At 41.3% G+C, this 21,643-nt stretch overlaps 1 protein-coding gene across 2 annotated transcripts in view; it reads right to left on the bottom strand.

The window, feature by feature from the left end:
- kiaa1549lb (KIAA1549-like b) overlaps positions 1–21,643 on the bottom strand; it is a 140,333-nt gene that overhangs the window by 93,198 nt on the left and 25,492 nt on the right. For both annotated transcript variants that reach the window (XM_067419686.1, XM_067419685.1), the window contains exons 2-3: positions 12,311–12,652; positions 1,659–2,153 (exon numbers count right to left, since the gene is read on the bottom strand). In XM_067419686.1, the coding sequence (XP_067275787.1) occupies positions 1,659–2,153; positions 12,311–12,652 (837 nt within the window). The remainder of the gene's footprint in view (positions 1–1,658; positions 2,154–12,310; positions 12,653–21,643) is intronic.

The following is a 21,643-nucleotide window of genomic DNA, read 5'->3' as shown; positions in this document are numbered from 1 at the left end:
AAAGATTGTTTATTCCAGCGCGTGTGCAGACAGGGTTGCCAAGTTTTTACAACAAAATCCGCCAACTACTAGCCCTAAACTTTTTGGGGGGTTCTCCGGGGGGAAAATGGTGTTTGGGGGGTAAAACGTGTTATTTTGGCAAGGTTGCCAGCTAAAATTAGCACTCATGGGTCTATATATCACATAATAGTCGCTTCAACCCTTGGACATAGAAAACAACCGCGGAAAAAAACGCGGACTTGGCAACACAGTGCAGTTGAGCTCTGTCTGTTGACATTTGACAATGCGTCGCTTCGTTGCTCTGATTGGTTTGGAGGTCTATCCAATTGATGTCTTTCCTGGTTTGGTTGAAACACGCCTCATAATATCAGCCCAATGGAGCAGTTTCAGACTCATATTCTGACTAGAATTGAGTATGACCACGTCAGGCTAGATTTTAGTACAAAAACCAGACGAATCCCTTTAAATATATCATCGGACCGATGTCTTGAGATGTGGTAACTGTAGTATAAGCAGAATAATTGACTCCGGGCCGTTAAATTATTAGAAAATATTGCACACCCAAGATATAATGGCCACTCCGCTTCACGTTGACCCGTCGTCAACTAGTCCTTACTTAATTGACAGTAACTGTACAGATGATTTAATCAAGGTAAGCATGAATGACAGCAGTAGTCACAAATGATACTGAATATTGTTCTACTCGAGACAAGACAGTCCAAAACTTGGATTCGACCTTTCTGATCTCAGTTTTTTACTTGAATGAGCTGGTCTCGACTAAACACGAAAAAGTACAATCTTTTTGTATTTTTTTTTTTTCACTTTTAGGAAAACATTTTTTTTTATTAATATAAAATCAAAATGCAGGATTTTAACCAAACCATAAATATAATGAGAAAAAAATGGTTAAACTTTATTTTGATGGTCCACTTCATACATTCTAACTATAAGTTTGCAACAACATCAGTAGACTGTAGTAGACTGTTAGGTTAGGGTTAGAGGTTCAAGTAAGCAGAATAAGTTGACTTGTAGTTGCAGTTACTTATAGTCAATAAAATGTCTCTTAGGGGACCAAAATAAAGCGTTAGCAGATTCATTCAAACATTCAGTGAAAGTCTACTAATATTTAAAGGAACTGTATGTAAGACTGTGGCCAAAACTGGTACTGCAATCACTTTCAAATAACTGTAGAGGTGTTGGCCCTCTCCCTCTCCCCCCTGACTCAAGGTTGCCAGATTGGCTGCAGGATCAGCAGGAACGTTTGTAGCTGCAGCTGTGGTAACTAGAGCAGATCTGGCAATCCGGATCCCGAAACACTACTGACTTCATGGTGGCGCTTCATGCCAAAACACATGTCAACATCAACATCAGTTGAGGGCTTCAACAACAACTTTTAAATGACAATATCCTGGCTGGACTACTGTTGTCAGTGATATAAGTATTTGAAATTAACATGATTTCTTAATGTCTAGTGACATTTCGTGGCCATTTTATGATTAATTGAAATACATTTCTTACATACAGTTCCTTTAATGATTGCTAGTTGACATGTACTTGCAACATATAGCTAGTATAATGTCTAAAGTGAACCACAGTAATAAAGTGTTATTAAAATGTAAGCAAAGTGGGGATTTTCAGTGACTTATGAATAATCACACCTGTTTTTATCCACATCTTATCCGTGATGTTACATCTCAGCAGTGTGTCCTCAGTAGCAGCAGCTCTTGGAGGACCTAAAGTGCTTCTTGAAGGGTCCAACTTAGCACTCTGTGAGGTGGAGGCAGAGGGGATTATAGGTGTTGTCTTGGGAGATTCTGGGAGAGAAGTTGTAGTTCTAATAGTGGTCCTTGGTGTTTTAGGGTGCCGTTTAGCAGCCGATGATTTAGTTGTGCTAATCTGATCTGGGGTTTTTGTAAAAGGACTGCTGGTTGTGGTAACAGTTTTGCTGGTAAATGTTATAGGTTGAGATATGATAGTTGTAGTAATGCCTGGCTGTTCTTGTTGTGTGTCCACAGCTATAGGTGAAGGTCTACTGAGTGGAGCTGTGTTTTCCTGCTCAGATAGGTATATGTTAGAATCACTGGCTTTATGGTGAGGGTCTGCAACTCTGGATGTGACCACAGGTTCCACCAGCTCTGATATCCACTCAGACTCTGAAACAACAAAACATTTGAGGTGAGAAAGTGAATGTAGAGAGCAATGAAGATGGTGAATGTGAATTGATGATTATGTTGATGGTGACAATGATTGAGATGATGATGGTGAGAATGGCGATGATAGTAACAATGGCTATGAAGTATATCAAATGTAATAAGGATGTAAATTTAATAAACATTAGATAGGTACAAACCCGATTCCAAAAATGTAGGACACTGTACAAATTGTGAATAAAAAAGGAATGCAATAATTTACAAATCCCATAAACCTATATTTTATTCACAATAACATATCAAATAACATATCAAATGTTGAAAGGGAGACATTTTGAAATGTCTTGCCAAATACTGTCTCATTTTGGATTTCATGTGAGCTACAGAGGCTGTAAAAGTTACATTTACATATAAGAAACAGCTGGAGGACAAATGTGCAACTTGTTAGGTCAATTAGCAACATGATTGGGTGTAAAAAGAGACTTTCAGAGTGCCAGTGTCTCTCAGAAGTCAAGATGGGCAGAGGATCACCAATTCCCCCAATGCTGTGGCGAAAAATAGTGGAGCAATATCATGAAGGAGTTTCTCAGAGAAAAATTGCAAAGAGTTAGAAGTTATCATCATCTACAGTGCATAATATCCTCCAAAAATTCAGAGAATCAGGAAGAATCTGTGCGTAATGGTCAAGGCTGGAAAACTGGATACTGGATGCCCATGATCTTCAGGACCTTAGATGGCACTGCATCACATACAGGAATGCTACTGGAAATCAAAACATGGGCTCAGGAATACTTCCAGAAAACATTGTCACTGAACACAATCCACCGTGCCATTTGCTGTTGCAGACTAAAACTCTATAGGTCAAAAAAAGAAGCCATATCTAAACATGATCCAGAAGTGCAGGTGTTTTATCTGGGCCAAGGCTTATTTAAAGGGTCATGAAACCCCCCTGCTGCAGCTGTGTGTTTTCACACCTTCAATTTGAAAAGGCTTCTTAAAAGGGGAGTGGTCGACTGTGAAAAGGTGGGATGGGTATTGTGTGGAAAGAGGGAATGGTTTGCATAAATAGGGGACTGTCATAGGTGCATTAAGATTAACAATGTCAACAGCAGCTGTTACAGCGGTTCTGAGAAAAGTTATTGGTTCATTGGCATTGTTTACAACAGTGAGATTAAATGAGGGATGAGTGCAGAAAATGAGAGAGCTCTGAGACATTAAGTGGCGTGCAGCGGAGATCGCAAGTTTTTCAGCTCTTCAAATCAGCATAATTCAGTGAGAAATGAAAATAAATGTTATTCTGTATGATGAAATATATTGCAAACATGTGATAATTAAACTATATTTGTCCAAATATGCACGCTGTCTGGCCAGATGAACAACGCACCGACATGATAAGTGAACATGAACCACTCACGAACATGCTAGAAAATGCGATAGAGGTGTAATGCTGCCTTCAGGTGCTCTCGGAATTATCGTAAATACGAGTTTCTTAGGTAAAATTTGCACATGAACGCCCCACAGTTTGAAAATTGAATGCAATAATTTAGTAATCACGACTTCAGAAGTCTGAATGATCAAATTTCCAATGGCACATGAAGGCAGATTGGGGTAAAAGCGAAGGGGTTTGAGGTTTCATAGTCTCGACCGTGCATCTGAAGCACAAAGCGAAACGCACTAGGTTGCCTTGATGATCCACGCTGTCACTCGGCAACTACATTTCTATTTGTCCAAATATGCACACCGTTTCATTAAAGGGGGGGTGAAATGCTGTTTCATGCATACTGAGCTTTTTACACCTTTAAAGACTTGGATTCCCATCCTAAACATAGACAAAGTTTCAAAAACTAATGTTGGACGTTTGATGGAGTATTTCTGTGTTAAAAATACTCCTTCCGGTTTCTCACAAGTTTCGGCGAGTTTTTTTCGAGTATGGGTCTACTTGACGTTAAATAGAGCGGAAGGTCCTTGTATGGGCCGTATGGGCTCTTCTCCCGGTAGGGTGCGCGCACGTGACTAGAGGGAGAGAGAGGAAATGCACGCTGTAAACAGTCTCTCAGGTGCAGATCCAGTCGTCCGTGAACACTTATGACGCGCCGCGCTCCACTTTATTCCTATGGGTGACGTCGAGCGACTTCAACGCTTCAGCACAGCATTCCGGGAAGGCAGCGCTGCATTTGAACCGATTTGAACGCAGAAATGACGGGAAGCTTCAAGGCATCGCTTCAGTCGCGTCGCAAAGTGGATTTCCACGGTCACTCACAGGACTTCACCAAATCATACCAAAGAAGTGTGTTTTTGACGGAGCGGTCCTGCTTTGGAAGATGCCGGTGAGTAAATCAACTTCAAATGTCTCTGCTATTGGCTACCGTCGCATGAGTAAACATCAGTAAACGATACGATCGCGTGCTTCGTCATTCAAATGCGCTAACGGTTACTCCATTGTTGTTCTGTATAACGTTACACTATTCTGACTCTGACGTGCAAAACCGTTTTGCTTGCTACCTCTAAGGTCTAGTCACATACAATAGTCCATAAACCGAATCATGTCCTCATAAACTGCACACAAAGGCCCCTGAATACAGTACATACCACAGAGACGGACATCCTGATGTTGCCGTTTCTCCTGTTCAATTTATTTCTGCCTCAGATTTGATTGTGGATCATTATCTGTATTAGCTGAGATAGATGGGCTTTTCCACGCTTGAGGACGTCACCGCTTTGTTTGCACTCGTCATTCTTTAGCTCCGCCCACACGATACGTCTCCAGGCGCTCGGTTTTTTCCTGGAAAGACTCGGTACAGCCCATATTTCTTTTATAAATATGATAAAACTAAAGACTTTTCGGAGATATGAAGGATGCAATACTACTCTATAGGTACTCAAGATTGACATGAGATTGACTGAAACTGAGTGTTTCACCCCCCCTTTAAGAGCCCAAACACATGCAATTTAGTGCATGTTTATGACCACCAATAAAACAAAAAGGCTTTGGATTCTTGTAGATTCTTAGCCTACAGATTGGTTATTTTGCTCTCCTGACTAGATAGTCAACACTTGCAGGTTCAGTGTGCGATTCTTCAAGTTATTTTTACTTTACCGTGCCTTTGTAGCAAAGGCTTCCACAGACGGCGCCCGGTTACAGCGCGCTCGGCGCCATTACATTAATTCGTATAAGCATAACGCCTCACTTTCCTCCTTGACTTTTCCGCACTCTGCTTTCAAAACTTCACTAACATACAATAATTATGGAAGACGAGCCTGACAGAAGTGACTGTCTCATGCATATTAACCAAATTATCTTGTATGCATACTACAGGACAGTGATTGGACTGAATGAGCTTTATGTCATGAATATATATCGTGAATCGCTCGAAACGGTCGACGTCAGCATGTCGCCAGCAGCCCATACTTGAACCGAAAGCACATGGTGACATCAGTATTTGTGACGTTGCTCCGACTCAGCTTTTCAAACCGGAAGACAGAAATCGCTCTGAAAAATGCAAAAATAACTCTTTTTTTTCACATATGAATAAAATGAATGAGTACCCTTAGTGTTTTCAATGATGTGCAGCCTATACATATCTGTTTACATCTCAAAAAAAGTGTTTTGGGGTTTCATGACCCTTTAAAATGGACTGTGGCAAAGGGGAAAACTGTTCTGTGATACGATGAATCAAAACTTGAAGTTCTTTTTGGAAAACTGGGACACCATGTAATCCGGACTAAAGGGGACATGGACAACCAAAGTTGTTATCAGCGCTCAGTTCAAAAGCCTGCATCTCTGATGGTATGGGGTTTCATGAGTGTGTGTGTCATGGGCAGCTTACACATCTGCAAAGGTCAGGCTAACCATCATTGCTGATAGGTTAGCCTGACAAGCCAGACCCACATCAAGATGTTTGATCTGGAAACTCACCATTGACAGGGCTCAATCCGAGGGCCGGGATAAATGGTTGTCTTTTAAACTCCCTCTGCACGCAATTGGATAGCGCTACAACCAACCAGAGCAACGTGAAGCGGAGCTAGTTGACACATAAAATTTTCGCTGTATCTGGTCGGCACTCAGAACACATCTTCCCTTTTTAAGAATGACTTCAGTGCCGTTTTTGTTCTTTTCCCAGAGAAAATCTTAACTCCAAGTCTTCCAGAGTCGCGGTAAAAGCTGATTCGAAAGACCGCCGTTCGCCAGCTTCTGTGTTTACTAGTAGCATGCAAAAGCAACTCTGCTCTCATTATGTTAAGCTCTGCCCACTGACTCTATACACAATGTGATTAGCCTGACCAGAGTTTGGTTTTTACAGCTCAGAAGGTATTGAGAGTTACGAAACTATACTCGCAGTAGATTAGATTAACTGCCACTAGGGTGTGTCTAGATTTCTAGGCTACTGAAAGGTATATCGAAGTTTTAGAACAACATATGCTCCCATCCCCTCTTTAAACTGTCACCTTATCGTGGTGGAGGGGTTTGAGTACCTGAATGATCCTAGGAGCTATGTTGTCCGGGGCTATATGCCCCTGGTAAGGCCTCCCAAGGCAAACAGGTCCTTGGGACGGGTCAGACTAAGAGCAGTTCACAAGCCCACTATGACCAACTTAAAATCAAGGACCGAGACGTCGCCCGGCATGGCGCAGCCAGGCCCGGGGTTGGGGCTCATATGCGAGCGCCTGGTGGCCAGGCCTTCGCCCATGGGGCCCGGCCGGGCTCAGCCCGAAATCTCGTCCATCAACCGGGCTGAAGTCATCGAGGTAGTTAATAAGCTCCTCGATGGCAAGGCGCCGGGGGTAGATGAGATTCACCCTGAGTACCTTAAGTCTCTGGATGTTGTGGGGCTGTCTTGGCTGACACGCCTCTGCAGCATCGCGTGGCGGTTGGGGACAGTACCTTTGGACTGGCAGACCGGGGTGGTGGTCCCTCTTTTCAAGAAGGGGGATCGGAGAGCATCTAGGGGGGATATAGGGGGATCACACTTTTCAGCCTCCCTAGGAAAGTATATGCCAGGGTACTGGAGAGGAGAATTTGGCCGATAGTGGAACATCGAATTCAGGAGGAGCAGTGTGGTTTTCATCTGGGTCGTGGAACACTGGACCAGCTCTATATCCGTCACAGGGTGCTGGAGGGTTCATGGGAGTTTGCCCAACCAGTCCACATGTGCTTTGTGGATTTGGAGAAGGCATTTGACTGTGTTCCTCATGGCACCCTGTGCTCTGGGAGTATGGGGTCTGGGGCCACTTGCTTAGGGCTGTACAGTCCCTTTACGACCAGAGCAGGAGCTTGGTTCGCATTGCCGGGAGTAAGTCAAATTTGTTCCTGGTGCATGTTGGTCTCCGGCAGGGCTGCCCTTTGTCACTGGTTCTGTTCATAATTTTTATGGACAGAATTTCTAGATGCAGCCAAGGGTTGGAGAGTGTTCGGTTTGGGGACCACGCCATTTTGTCACTGCTCTTTGCAGATGATGTTGTTGTGTTGGCACCCTCAGACCAGGACCTTCAGCATGCACTTGAATGGTTTGCAGCCATGTATGAAGCGGCTGGGATAGGAATCAGCACCTCCAAGTTCGAGGCCATGGTTCTCAGTCAGAAAAGGGTAGCTGCTCACTTCAGGTTGGTGGAGAGTTCTTGCCTCAAGTGGAGGAGTTTAAGTATCTTGGAGTCTTGTTCAGGATGCAACGGATCGGTGCAGCATCTGCAGTAATGTGGGCGATGTACCGATCTGTCATGGTGAAGAAGGAGCTGAGCCGTAAGGTGAAGCTCTCGATCAATCTACGTTCAATCTACCGGTCAATCTACGTTTCTACTCTCACCTATGGTCATGAGCTGTGGGTCATGACCAAAAGGACAAGATCCCGGATACAGGTGGCTGAAATTAGCTTTCTCCACAGGGTGGCTGGGCGCTCCCTTAGAGATAGGGTGAGAAGCTCGGTCACTCGGGAGGAGCTCAGAGTAGAGCCGTTGCTCCTTCACATCGAGAGGAGCCAGCTGAGGTGGCTCGGGCATCTATTTCAGATGCCTCCTGGAAGCCTTCCCAGGGAGGTGTTCCGGGCACGTCCCACCTTGAGGAGGCCCCGGGAAAGACCCAGGACACGCTGGAGGGATTATGTCTCTCGGCTGGCCTGGGAACGCCTGAGGGTTCCCCCGGAGGAAGTGGCTAGGGAGAAGGAAGTCTGGGCGTCTCTACTTAGACTGTTGCCCCCGTGACCCGGCCCCGGATAAGTGGAAGATAATGGATGGATGGATGAATATGCTCCCATCCAGACATCATCTCTTTCAGGGAAGACCTTGTCTTTTCCAACATGACAATGCCAGACCACATACTGTATCAAGTACAATATCATGGCTGAGTAGAAGAAGGATCCAGGTACTGAAATGGCCAGCCTGCTTGAGCTTTCAGCTATGGGTGAAAGTCCAAATCTTTCACCCATAGAAAACATTTGGCGCATCATAAAGAGGAAGATGCGACAAGACCTAAGACAGTTGAGGAACTAGAAGTCTGTATTAGACAAGACTGGGACAACCTATTCCTTAACTTGAGCAACTTGTCTCCTCAGTCCCCAGATGTTTGCAGACTGTTATAAAAAGAAGAGGGGATGCCACACAGTGGTAAACATTACCTTGTCCCAATTTTTAGAGATGTGTTGATGAAATTTAAAATCAACTTTTTTTCAAATTTTCTCATCAATATATTCTGAAACTCATCAATGTATTTTGAAACTTCCACATGATTACATTCTGTTTTTATTCACGATTTGTAGAGTGTCCCAACTTTCTTGGAATCAGGTTTGTATTTTATGTAAAAAATCTGGTTCTACCAACAAGCACTACCAGTACAAAGTTTGGAATAATTAAGATTTATTTCATGTTTTTAAAAGAAATATCTTATGCTCATAGGGCTGATCATCAAACCAGCATTTTAGAATAATGAAAAAAAGATCATGTGACACTGAAGACTAGTGTAATGGCTGCAGAAATTTCAGCATTGCCATTACATTTCCAAATATATTAAAATAGAAAAGTTATTTTAAAGGTGCCCTAGAATGAAAAATTGAATTAAACTTGCCATGGTGAAATAATAAGAGTTCAGTACATGGACATCACATACTGTGAGTCTCAAACATCATTGCCTCCTACTTATGTAAATCTCATGAATCCATAACACAACGGAAAAAAAGAGCTTATCAACATAAAACCAACCGTGACGCAAGCGTTGGGGATCATTTATATGCACGCCCCCAACATTTGCATCTGTCCAAACATGTGCATTGTCAGGCGGAAATGGGAGTGAATCATCAAAACAAACTGCTCGACACACTTCATGTTTCAGGCTGTGCAGGATACTTTTCTACCCTTCCCACGGATAAAAAATGTCAACAGTCATGGTTGATGTTTATAATCCGATACCACAACAATTTAATTCAAGATCGTTCGTTTGTTCGGCCCATTTCAAGCAAGCTTCGCTCAGCGTCTTAAACTGAAGAAAGGGGCAATTACAACTATATTCCTGCAAGCAGTAAGTAGCGATTTTAAACAATTTCTGATTAAATTGAAAGTTTGTCTAGATAACACAAGATGCTTACAGTAACAATAGGAAACACCAAGTACCATAGAAAACTAAATAGTGTGTCTAATGTCAAAGGGTAATATTATTTTGTATTACAAAATACAACCGTAGATACTTTGCTTGGATCGTTCACTCGATCCTTCTATCAAACGTCACCTTTTCCACCATATAAGTTAAAACGATAGTCATTTGACAAGGCTATTCATTTTGTAAAAATATAAGTTATATATTTATATTTTTGAGAACTAAAGTATGGTGTTTCCTATGATGTTTTTGCCTATTTGTATTTCAGATTAGGCTACATCACAGTCACTGCTTAATGTTAGCCTACATTGTGACTAGCGTTATATAAACAAGCAATATCGTTCACGAAAAAAGACAAGTTTAAAATGTAGGCTGAATGACACACTTTAAGCAGAATATTTCAAATGGAGATTGATAAAATGCAGCTTACTTGTTTATTGGTGTTTTTAGTTCACCGGTGCGCGAGAGAGAGAGCTTGTGTGCATATGGTTCCCAGATTAGACATGTTTAGGTATAACACTGCATATCATACAGGTTTTTTTTCACAGAAAAGCTCTGTTTGGGGGATTTAATTACTGAAATCTGGCAACTGCATGAACGCGAGCTCTTTCTCGTGCGTGGATGATCTGACAACACCAATAAATTAAAATATTGTTTCAAATCATTCTAGGGCACCTTTAATATGTTCACATAGACACTGAAATGTATTTAATTTATTGACAACATCTACTACGTGTACATTATATGTATGAACAACTTAAATGCTTTTGAATCCTTTTAGGTACATAGAATATTGGTTTCATGTAATTAATATAGTTGAAACATAAGCCCCAAGAACTGTTGTAAGGCACAACACATAGCATCTAATACCCCCAAAACCTATTAAAATCACTGTAAATGGCTTCACAGTAATTTTTGTAAAAGTGTTCAGTGTCACTTCAGAATACCAAATGTTGCATTTACAGTAACAAGATCAGTTAAAGGCATGTTCATCTTAGAATAAATGAGCAAACATGCTCATTTCCAACTTAATTTAACTATTTACATTTTTATAGCAATGCTGTCATGGAATCCTAGCTCAGCTATTACTCTTCTGTGTGATATTTTGAAAAGAGTTATGTGATATATAAAAACAGCATGAATGTCCAAAGTGTTCAATGACCCCTCTTTCTCTTTGTGGTCCTGACAGCATGTCCATTTTGAATATTTGAGCCAAGTCTCTACCAGAGAAAGCTCACACAAGTGGCAAAACATTTAAACATAGGTTATAGCCTTAAATCACAAACATTTTAAATTAGAAACTTACAATAGTCTATTCAAAAACAGCCAACTCTCGTCTTTTATTTCGTTTTTACACCCTTTTAAAAGAAATCCTGCAGGTCAAAAAGAACTTAGCTTTTCACTTCCAAGAAAGTACGAGTGCTATCCATTATGGCACATTTTTTTACCTAAATGCCAGGTAAAGGTGTCGTTTTGTTGCTTTACTTGAGAAAAAAAGCCATGTGTTGACTTTGAAACAAGAGTATAGTTTAAATGATAGGCATCTGTGGTGAAATTACTAGATTTTCGCGTCAGTGCATGTTTATTTTAATGCAAACAATGCTCTATCACTTTAATGCAGCAACGCAGTGCAGCAAAAAATAGAAAACGATCGGTACGAAAACGATCCGTGCACTGCTGCAGACGCAACGCTCCTGGAACGGACTGACGGACCGCATCCGCGTGCAGTGTGAAAGCTGTCATCCGTTAACATGGGTACTGAAAAAAATACGCATCGCACACGCACTGCAGACGGAGTATGTGTGAAACAGGCGTAAAACTCACTGTATGTGATATCCATGTACTGAACTCTTATTATTTCACTATGGCAAGGTTAATTCAATTTTTCATTCTAGGGCACCTTTAACCACCATGGTACAATGCATAATTGGAGGAATTAACTTATTAGCCACAAACGTTTCCCAAAACCATTGTAACCTCCATAGTTCAAACCATTTTGTCTCAACAGTATAAGATTTTTAATAACATCACGTGCAGATAACTTTAAAATGTAATCGATTTAAGATATATAATACATTAATGCCAGGCTATTATAGGTAATTGCACAGACAAAAGAAAACCGCACATTTTGTAAAATAAATCATATTAATATGCAGTTTGTAACTGGTTTACAGTTTACTGCCATATGCCGTTTATTCAATCAGCAGCTTTCTCCACAATGTAATTTCTCTAAAGTGCTAATGTAATCAACAAGCTATCTGAGAACTACTTCACTTTTTTGTTCAATTTTTTTTTTTTTTTTTTTACTTTTTCATTATTTTATTCAAGTTTGATCAATTCAAGGATCCCACTTGCGTCACACTCCAGGGCTTCTATACGCATTCATGCACGTGCACTCTTCAAATATGCTAGTTGTAGATATATATTGAATATATAAATGAAGTGTGTGCGTGCAACATGCATGCGTGTGTGGAAATGCATCCCTGATTGACGCGTATCCCCAGTGACAGCTACATTAACTGTAAGATATAGTAATGCCAAGTTGAGGGAATGCAAACCTTCTGCATGCTGGGAAACAAACCTGAGCTGGTGGATTTATTGCTGACCAGCACAGACAATGGAAGAGTGAATGATGACTCCAATCTCTCCAAAGACCCGTTCGAAGGCCATTGATGTGTTTTGTTGTCACGCGCAGTAATTTTGGATGAGTGTTCAGAAGTCTTTTGGGCCGCGCTGGCAAGTAATGCGAGTATGGAGGAAAATGCTGGTTGTTCTCTGCTTCCCTTTGACGAGCCTGTGGGATCAGCTTGGACTATGGAGGCTGGATTCCTGTCTGTCATAAGGAAGCCAGCCAGTAAATGGGTTGAGGAGGGTGAAGTGGCCACATCCAGAAATGATCCAGAGGCTTCATGATTCAAGTTATCTAAAAAGAGAAAAAGAGAATTATATAAATGTGTCCCAGGGCACTCAAATCCCCCTCTTTAGAATCAAAGTTTGTTCATTTTGAGGTAAACATTTCCATGCTGTGATTTTCATTTTCTCTTTTCAGAAATAGTATCCTCGGGGAGATTAAGGCACTCGAAATTACTCTCAACAAACTTTTTACAATACAAAAGACTTTTCAACACACCAATAAATGCACTGATCCTCAAAGAAAGCCGAACACTAGAACGACATAACAGTCTCATATAAAGATTAAGGTTGTGTAACATATGGGGCTGGAAATCTCCCAAAATTCCATGATAAAAAAATATTAATATGTCAATCGGTCAAAATTTATACAAAACTTACTCAGTTATTAGTTTGGAACCACTGTTTCAAAAACGTTATGATGTTAGCATGTTGAATTTAACCATGCATCAGTTTAAATATTTTTTTTTGATCAAAAAAAAAAAAAAAAAAAAAAAAAATATATATATATATATATATATATATATATATATCACTTTTTTAAAAACATGTTTCTCAAATACTGTCTTCAAACAAATAGTAACGCCCAAAACTTGCGTCAATTCTGTCTGTATGACACAAGACTGCAAAATACAGCCACTTTATTTGCAGATAATTCTAATAACTCCAACTGCAGGCGGTCGATCCTTTTCCTATTTAGCACCTAAACTCTAGAACAGTCTTCCTAGGATTGTTCAGGAAGCAGACACACTCTGTCAGTTTAAATCTAGACTAAAAACATATCTCTTTACTATGGCATACACATAAAACATTTTAATTTATATTATTCAAATTAGTTAAATGATTGTTAGGCTGCATTAACTAGGTCAGCCGGAACTGGGAACACATCCCATAACACCTGATGTACTCATAAGAAGAATGGCATCTACGCTATTGTTATTCTCTCTGTTTATCCCGAGGTTTACTGCAGTCAGCCGGATCTGGGCTGTATCCAGATCAGATGGTGGACCTGCTCCTGGACATGACCAACGCATCGCTGACATGTCTGCAGACAGCGTATCAATTAAACTCCCCCTGTAAACACTGCATTGACACGACATCCTCATTAAACCCTTCTCCGGCGTGACAACGATAATCTTACAAATATCTATTGATCTAATATGACTTCTGACTTGTAATGTTGCCAGAATCATAAGCATACACTGTTTGTTTGTCAGCTAAATGAGAACTGGCACCCCGACTGAGCCTGGTTTCTCCCAAGTTTTTTTTTTCCTCCATTCTGGCCCTGAGTGCTGTGGTTCCTTGCCACCATCACATTAGGCTTTTGGTTTGCTCAGTTGGGGACACTTATATTTCAACTATATTCCCGATCTGCCAGCATTGGCATTATTTTGATCATTTAAATTAGCTGGAGAACATCACTGTTTTCACCAGAGTGGCTGTACAGCCGAATCTAATTGTGTTGATTTAATAATTCAATAGAATTTACATAAGCACACTTAAAATTAACTCAACCTACAAATGTCTCACTTATTAGTTGACATATAGCTAACATGTAGCTTGTTAGTATAGTACTTCATATTAAGGGGCGATCGCTCAGCGCCGCTAGTCCGGCGACATGTCTTTATAACACTATTATTGAGCACCCCCATATTGCCAAAATATTATGATCCTCGTTTTATAACACCCGCGAAGATTCGACCATGAGATCAGTGGTCAAATCCGGTCCTGCATATCGATGCATCGAATCTTCGACTATTAGGGGTCACCTAATTCATAAAAATCTAATATTTACTGTGATACTAAATCTGTACCTGATTTAGAAAGAACCAAAATCTGTGAACTATAGAATGAAATATAATGACCCAAAGACAAAAGAATCTCAGCGCGAGGTTACACTTTTCTTACTTGTTTCTAGTCCAAACATCTAAAAATTCTTAAAACAAGAAGTATTTACTAGAGAAGCAAAAGTAATTGAATTGGATGACATTTTGACTAGAAACAAGAGAAAAATAAGTAAGAAAAGCATTTTTTTGCAGTGTAATGACATCTAGTCGTTAATGACTTTAACCATCGACTCGACTTTAACCATATAAATGTCGACTTTAAAAAATCTGAAGTTGTTCAACCCCTAGATTTAACACCTATACATTAATACCTATACATTGAATACATTTTACCTGTACATTTAACACCTATTCATTGAAGATAAATGGTAATGAAACCTAATTTTGGTTACAATATAAAACATTGGATACAGTATAAGCGTCACCATAAAGTAGATGCTAAAAAATTAATTGCTGATATAAAATTCATAATTATATAGTGACTGAACTTAGACTTTTCAAAGGACTTTTGCTGGCACCCATCCACAATTACTTTGCCAGTCCCACTCATCATTCTGATATTCTCAATATCTGGAGGCCAGTATGATTCATTTACAGGAATCAGCAAGTCCTACATATTCTTCAGACTGTGTTAAATTAGTTCTTTATGAATACCTGACTCTTTCACAAACTGCATGCTAAAGTTCCTCTGTAGCATACAATAATGGGAGAAATGACTGACAGAAATTCTATAAAATAGCAGTATTGATAAGTTCATAAATACTATAACATGCTCAACTAATAAGAGCTGTAATATAACATGTCAGCAGTCCTTTACAATAGGAATGGGTGATATAGAACAAAAATCATATCTCTGTATTTTTTGCCTGAAAGGGATAGTTCACTTTAAAATGAAAATTCTGTCATCCTTTACTTACTTTCAAGTTGTTTCAAACCTGTATGAATTGCTTTCTTCAGCTGAACACAAGGGAAGATATTTTGAAGAATGTCAGTAACCAACTTGGAACCATTGACTTCCATAGTAGGAAAAACATTTATATGGAAGTCAATGGTTCCAGTTAAATGTTTGGTTACTGACATTCTTTAAAATATCTCCCCTTGTGTTCAGCTGAAGAAAGAAATTCATATGGGTTTGAAACAACTTGAGGGTGAGCAAAAGATGACAGAATTTTCATTTTAAAGAGAACTATCCCTTTAATAAATGAAATAGGCGTATAGCTGCGTGGATACATTCACTTGTTTTTTTGTGGGTTTTTTTGTTGTTTTTTTTGCATTGTTTTAAGCACAACATTGCACAGGATGAGGGATGACATTTATTAAAATAAAATAAATAAAATAGAATTTGGTGTGCCATATGAAAAGAAACAACATTTAGCCTGCTTCATAAAAAATACCAAGATATACAGTCATAAATCATTCGCATAAAAGGGTTAAAATATAAACATTACATTAAAAAACAAAAACAAACAAAAATACAATTGCTTTTAAAGTTACAATCCCTTTTCCCTAAAAGTTCTATCATGACAACTCTCTGAGAGATTGGCATGCTAATGGAAAGGGCAATGTTAATGTATTTGGTCTTGGTGGAATAGATCTGCTATGCTGCTGCAGAACCGAGACTTGCTATTGCCTTTTAGCATGTAAAACATGCTGCTGCACATGTAACATGAAATAACTCCCATAGCAGATACTGGTATTTGAATGTTAAACTGCAGCTCATTGGCTGCTAATGCAAAAGCAAAAAAATGTAATATAGTTAACGATGTGATTGCTACCAAATTGAGTTAAGGACCTATCAGCCTGCACCATGTAGAGTTTAATGCCAGAACTTTGTATTTTTGACATGATAACTCTCTGAGAGATTGGCATGGTAATGGATATGTTAATGTATTTGGTCCTGGCAGATCTGCTACACTGCTGCTGCAGTATCCTTGCAGCCTAGCATGGATAAGAGCAGGGAGAGCAGCAATAAAAAAACCTTAGTGTAAACAGAACAGAACCGAAGTATTGCAATACCATTAATTTTCTTAATGACAATAATTAAATGTACAAAAGCTTGGGACACACTCTGCAAGAACAAAGAAATTTGGTAATTTTCTCGAGGTGGCAAGAACAAGAACATAGTACATTCCATACCCGTCACAAGAAAAGCAGGGGGCCAAATAACTCCGTTTCACTGCATTAACCCTGTCCTCTTTAAATTTCTGACCAATGACACAACAGTTCTCGGACAACTGCAAGAAAAAAGTTCTGCTCAGATGACGCATCAAGAACAAGATGCAAGAGCTCCCAAATCAGGGCTGCGAGAACAAAATTGCGTCATTTTGTTCTCGCAGCCCTGGGAGCGAGAACGTTTTTTTCTGTTCTTGTGGAGTATGTAACTTCAGAATTTCAGAAAGCCCAGTTCAGTCAAGACCACTTCATCAAGTAAATTGTTTATTATTATTATTGGCAATAAAAGCATACAGTTAGTGTTGGTGGTATGGTTCTGTTCCGGGCAAGAACTCTCCACGCCTGTCCATGCACCAGCTTGGACAGAGCAGGGTGAGCAGCAAGTCAACCTACCCGGGGTACAGAATGGAATCAGTATACGCATATGTAACTACAAATTCACATTATGTGAATGGAGACAATACATGAGAGAAAAGCTTGCCATGTAGAGACCTACAGAAAGAAACAAAGCAAATTAAGCACAGGTAAAGTGGAGTTGGGGAAGGGAGTATGTGCATGCAGCGATGCGATAGAGAATTGCTGAGAAATGGGAATATAAATGGCCGCAGTGATAGTTTTAAGACTTGATTGGTACACGTCAGGAAAAGCTGGCTATCAGCTGATGCGAGCTTGACTAACGTGGCCTGACTGAACTGACACAATGCTTAATTTCTGACTGGACGAGAGGAAGAGCTCGGGATTGAGGAGGGTAATTAGCCCCTTAACAACTCGATAAACCTGCTGATAATACTGAATGAACTATTTATATATAAGAATGCGGTAATAGGTGTCGTATTATGATGTGGATTAGCTGATGCGAGCCTGACCAACGTGACCTACCAGAACTAACTTTATGCTTGATTTTGTTGAATGTTCACCAGTTCCTGTCTCCTTCTTCCCTATGAACAAACTTAGTTACATTGGTAAAGATACCAGAGAGCCCTCGTCACTGTGGGGAAATCCACAGTGCCATTGAGCAAGCAGGGTCTGCCGCCATGGACATTCGGGTTGGTGGAAAGGAGAGACTTGCCAGAGTGACAGACAAACCCGCTGATGTCCGTCTGGATTCTGGAGGGGCAGCTGCCGTCCGAGAGGGAGCGGAGGAGTCGCCACTGTTTGTCATAGACTGTAGCCTGCTCCCGTCCACCATGAAGGAGAGGAACTGGGAATGGGGTATTAGTGATATGCTAATCCTCTTTGGGATATTTATAAATAGTGTCATCATGAGAGCATTGTGAGAGTGGTCCGCTCCCATTCATCTTTTGTTTGTTTTTTTTTTTCTCGTTTTTTTTTCACCTTTGCTATTACTTTGAATTTGGTTCCTTACCAACCTTACTCTGTCCTCCACAAATTTGTCTCAGCTTTGAGCCAGTCATGACAAATGTGGGTGCCTTTGTAGTGCCGCTGTGACATAATCGGACTTCAAATGCGGTCTTCGAAGTGCACACACTTCACTATAGGACACAGCTACAGACTTATAAGCACTGTGTGGAGTTCTACCTTCCACTGAAGCTTTAATTGTTATGCACCTGCAACTTTACACATTATTGCTAGATCCCACAAATTGCACACAGAACCCAAGTCTTAATGAGTGAAAGGACTTAACATAACCAATGAAATCCCCCCATTAAAAAAAAACAAAAAAAAAACAACAAAAAAAACATTTTCATTGGTAACAGCAGAGGTTGTGTAAATACTGGCAGAAGTTGAATTTTCAGTTGAATTGCTGCCTCTAGAGGACACCTGTAGGTGCTAATGGACCAGAGTTGAAGATTGGAGAGCTCGGGTTGGTGATTATGCAATCAGCCCAGAAGGTTCCATTGCTCAGAGTCATGTTACATAGGCTGAGGAACAGTGAAGGTCATGGTGTCCCTCTGTCCCATACTTCACACACCATTAGCTGACACACTTCTCCAATTCCCTGTGGAGTGTGCTTTTTCTCTGCAGTTTATAACACACTGCACTCGCTAGCAAAAATACATTCCTAACTGAAAGTTTCTGATAATGACAAAACCCACAGGGGAGAAAAATTACAAATTAGATATTTTTAATTGCTCAGTTGTTTCTCCTAGACAGCATTGGACTCAACATCCATTGTATTCTATATTAATGTGACAAATTGCTACTTTGCTCAGCAAGAAATCATGACTGTGAATCAAAAATGGTGATTGCTAATAGTGCCCTCACTTAAAAGAGTAGCCGATTGCATTTGTTCTTGAGTCAACAACTCACTGATTCAAATGATCCGGTCAGGGCGAGTCTCCAAATAACAATTCACTGAATTCACAATTCTGACTCAAAATGAGCAAAGAACAGGAGATTAGAGGGTGCACGTTACTGATGGCGCAAAAAAGTGCGGTACTAATGCCGAATTTTAAAAGAGAATCATGTGTAAATCCCAACTGCCATTTGTTTGTTAACTAGAGTTTAGATTCTCTACCCAAGCCCGAGCCCGAGCCCGAACCTGACCCGAACCGACCCGCGGGCCGGGTCGGGCTGAGATTTCCCTGCACTATCCTCGGGTCGGGTAGGGCCGGGCCCGTGATCAAGCGTTTGTTTTTTTAATCATTAGCCTACTTTACTAGTCTAATTGGGTGGGCAGAAAGCTATGCTATGATCAGAAATTATATGTATATTTAGCAAAGTAAGAACTAATACAACAACTAAGAAACAAATGTGTAGGCTACAAAGTTGCACTAGTCAGGATTAGTGTAAAAATGCGTGTTAAACTCACAGCTCGTGCAGTAATGGAGCGCAGCATTATAAACAGAAATGCCCTGAGTCAAGAGCTGCTCGCGTGAACACTGCACTTTGCTTAATTAAATATCTTTGAATCGTTTCGTTTAAAAGTGGACTTTTCAAGTTTTCTATACGCATATTTGTCATGTCTGTGAGGCAAGTATAGCCTGCTGAGTTTTGGTTTATTTTTGAGACAATTGGCCCAAGAAACCTTTTTTTAAAATTAAGATACAATTTAAACAAAACGAAATAAATGCTTTTTACAAAACAAAACTTAATATTAAACTAAATATAACCACCAAAATCATTTCTGACCCACTCGCATCTTTTCACTCATCATAATCAGATGAAATGTAAAAATAATATTATAATATTTAAACATAAATATGAAGGAAAAAACACATTTTTTAATGGCTACAACAAAGTAAGCTACAGATAAATGTCTGAGCTGGATTTGAGCAAACATCAGTTTACCGGTGAGCGGATCATGAGCGCGCGCCTGCGGATTATTGAGCGTAGTCAAGTCAACTTTATTTATAGCCTATAGCGCTTTTACAATGATGATTGTTTCAAAGCAGCTTCAAAGTGTTAAACATGAAAATATTGCAACAAAATGTTATTCGGCTGTACAGTCGCTGTGGAGAAAACTGAAAACTAAATGTAGTTTTATCATGAGCCTCACCAGTCCGCTTCGCTGCGCTTTGCTCATTACAGGCTGTCACGGTTCATGGATTCCCTGTCTCACTCTTGGGTGCGTGTTGAATGTAGGTGAGGGCGGAGCCTGGGATTGGCTCATCACGCACCTGTGGCTGATCACCTGCACCAGCTGCAACTCATCACCTTCACCCTATTTAGTCTCTCTGTTTCTCTCTTGTCTTTGTCAGAGCGTTGTTGGATGTTTCCCCTTGTGTCTCCGTGTTGGTTGTCGTTTCCCCCTTCTGTGAAACGCTGGATCCCTTCCCGGATTACCTGTACCGACCTCCCGAGTCACAGCTGCTCACAGCCTGCCCGTGTCACCAACAGAGCCTCTCTCACTGCTCCGTCTTATCCGGACTTCTTCAGTGTTCTGAGTTTTGACTTCTGTGACACTTCTGTCAAAATAAACTGAGTTACTTGCAATTGAATCCTGCCTCTGTGAATCCGTTACAGAACGCTCTGACCCACCTTGGATTCAGCGAGTATCAACGCCCTACTGACCAGCAGCAACGAGAGACTGGACCAGCAAGAGGTGAACTTAACTGCCACAGGACAGGCAGTACACACCTTGGTGGCACGGGTGGCCGAGCTGACCCAACAGATGCAACAACTCGTCGGTCCCACTGTGCCCGACCCACCGCCAATTCCCCACACACCATCTGCATCGCGGCAACCGGAACCACGTCTGCCTACCCCCGAGAGTTATGCCGGTGAGAGCAATTATTGCAGAGCCTTCCTTACCAAGTGTTCCTTGTTTTTCGCTCTTCAACCGCAGACTTTCAACACGGAAAGATCCAAGGTGGCATTCGTCATCACCCTGCTCTCCGGACGAGCCGCACTTTGGGGAACGGCGGTGTGGGAGAATCAACATCCTTGCTGCTCCTCGTTCCAGACGCTGGCGGCAGAGATGAGAAGGGTGTTTGACCGAGCGGTGACCGGAAGAGAAGCGGCACGTCAACTCGCAGAGCTCCGCCAAGGTAACCGCTCGGTCTCGGATTATTCCATCGAGTTCCGCACCCTGGCCGCCGAGTGCAAGTGGAACGAGGAGGCACAGTGGGACATGTTCCTGCATGGGCTGGCTGACCGCATCCAGAAGGAGATATTCACCATCGACCTTCCGGAAAAGATTGACGGTCTCATTGATCTTGCGTTGAGGGTGGACGCTCGTCTGAGTCGGCTGAGGTCCAGGATGGAGCCTCAGCATGGGAGTGTCGAATGCCCTCAGGCCAGCGCTACGGATGCGGTCAGCTACACCTTCGACCCGGAGCCCATGCAGGTGGGTCGAGCTCGGCTCTCCCGGGAGGAGAAGGCGAGACGGAGATCCCGTGGTCTTTGCCTGTACTGCGGCGGGAACGGACACCTGCTAGACTCCTGCCCGGTAAAAGACCACGCCCGGCGGTAAAAGGAAGGCTACTGTCGGGCGGGATCTCAGTGGAAAAGACCTCATCCTCCACTCTCCTCCCGGTGAGATTGCTGTGGGCAGCTCAGGATTATTCCAGCCTCGCCCTCCT

This window comes from Pseudorasbora parva, chromosome 16 (assembly GCF_024679245.1).
Source record: "Pseudorasbora parva isolate DD20220531a chromosome 16, ASM2467924v1, whole genome shotgun sequence".
Lineage (NCBI taxonomy): Eukaryota > Metazoa > Chordata > Actinopteri > Cypriniformes > Gobionidae > Pseudorasbora > Pseudorasbora parva.
This window is presented reverse-complemented; position numbering and strand designations above follow the sequence as displayed.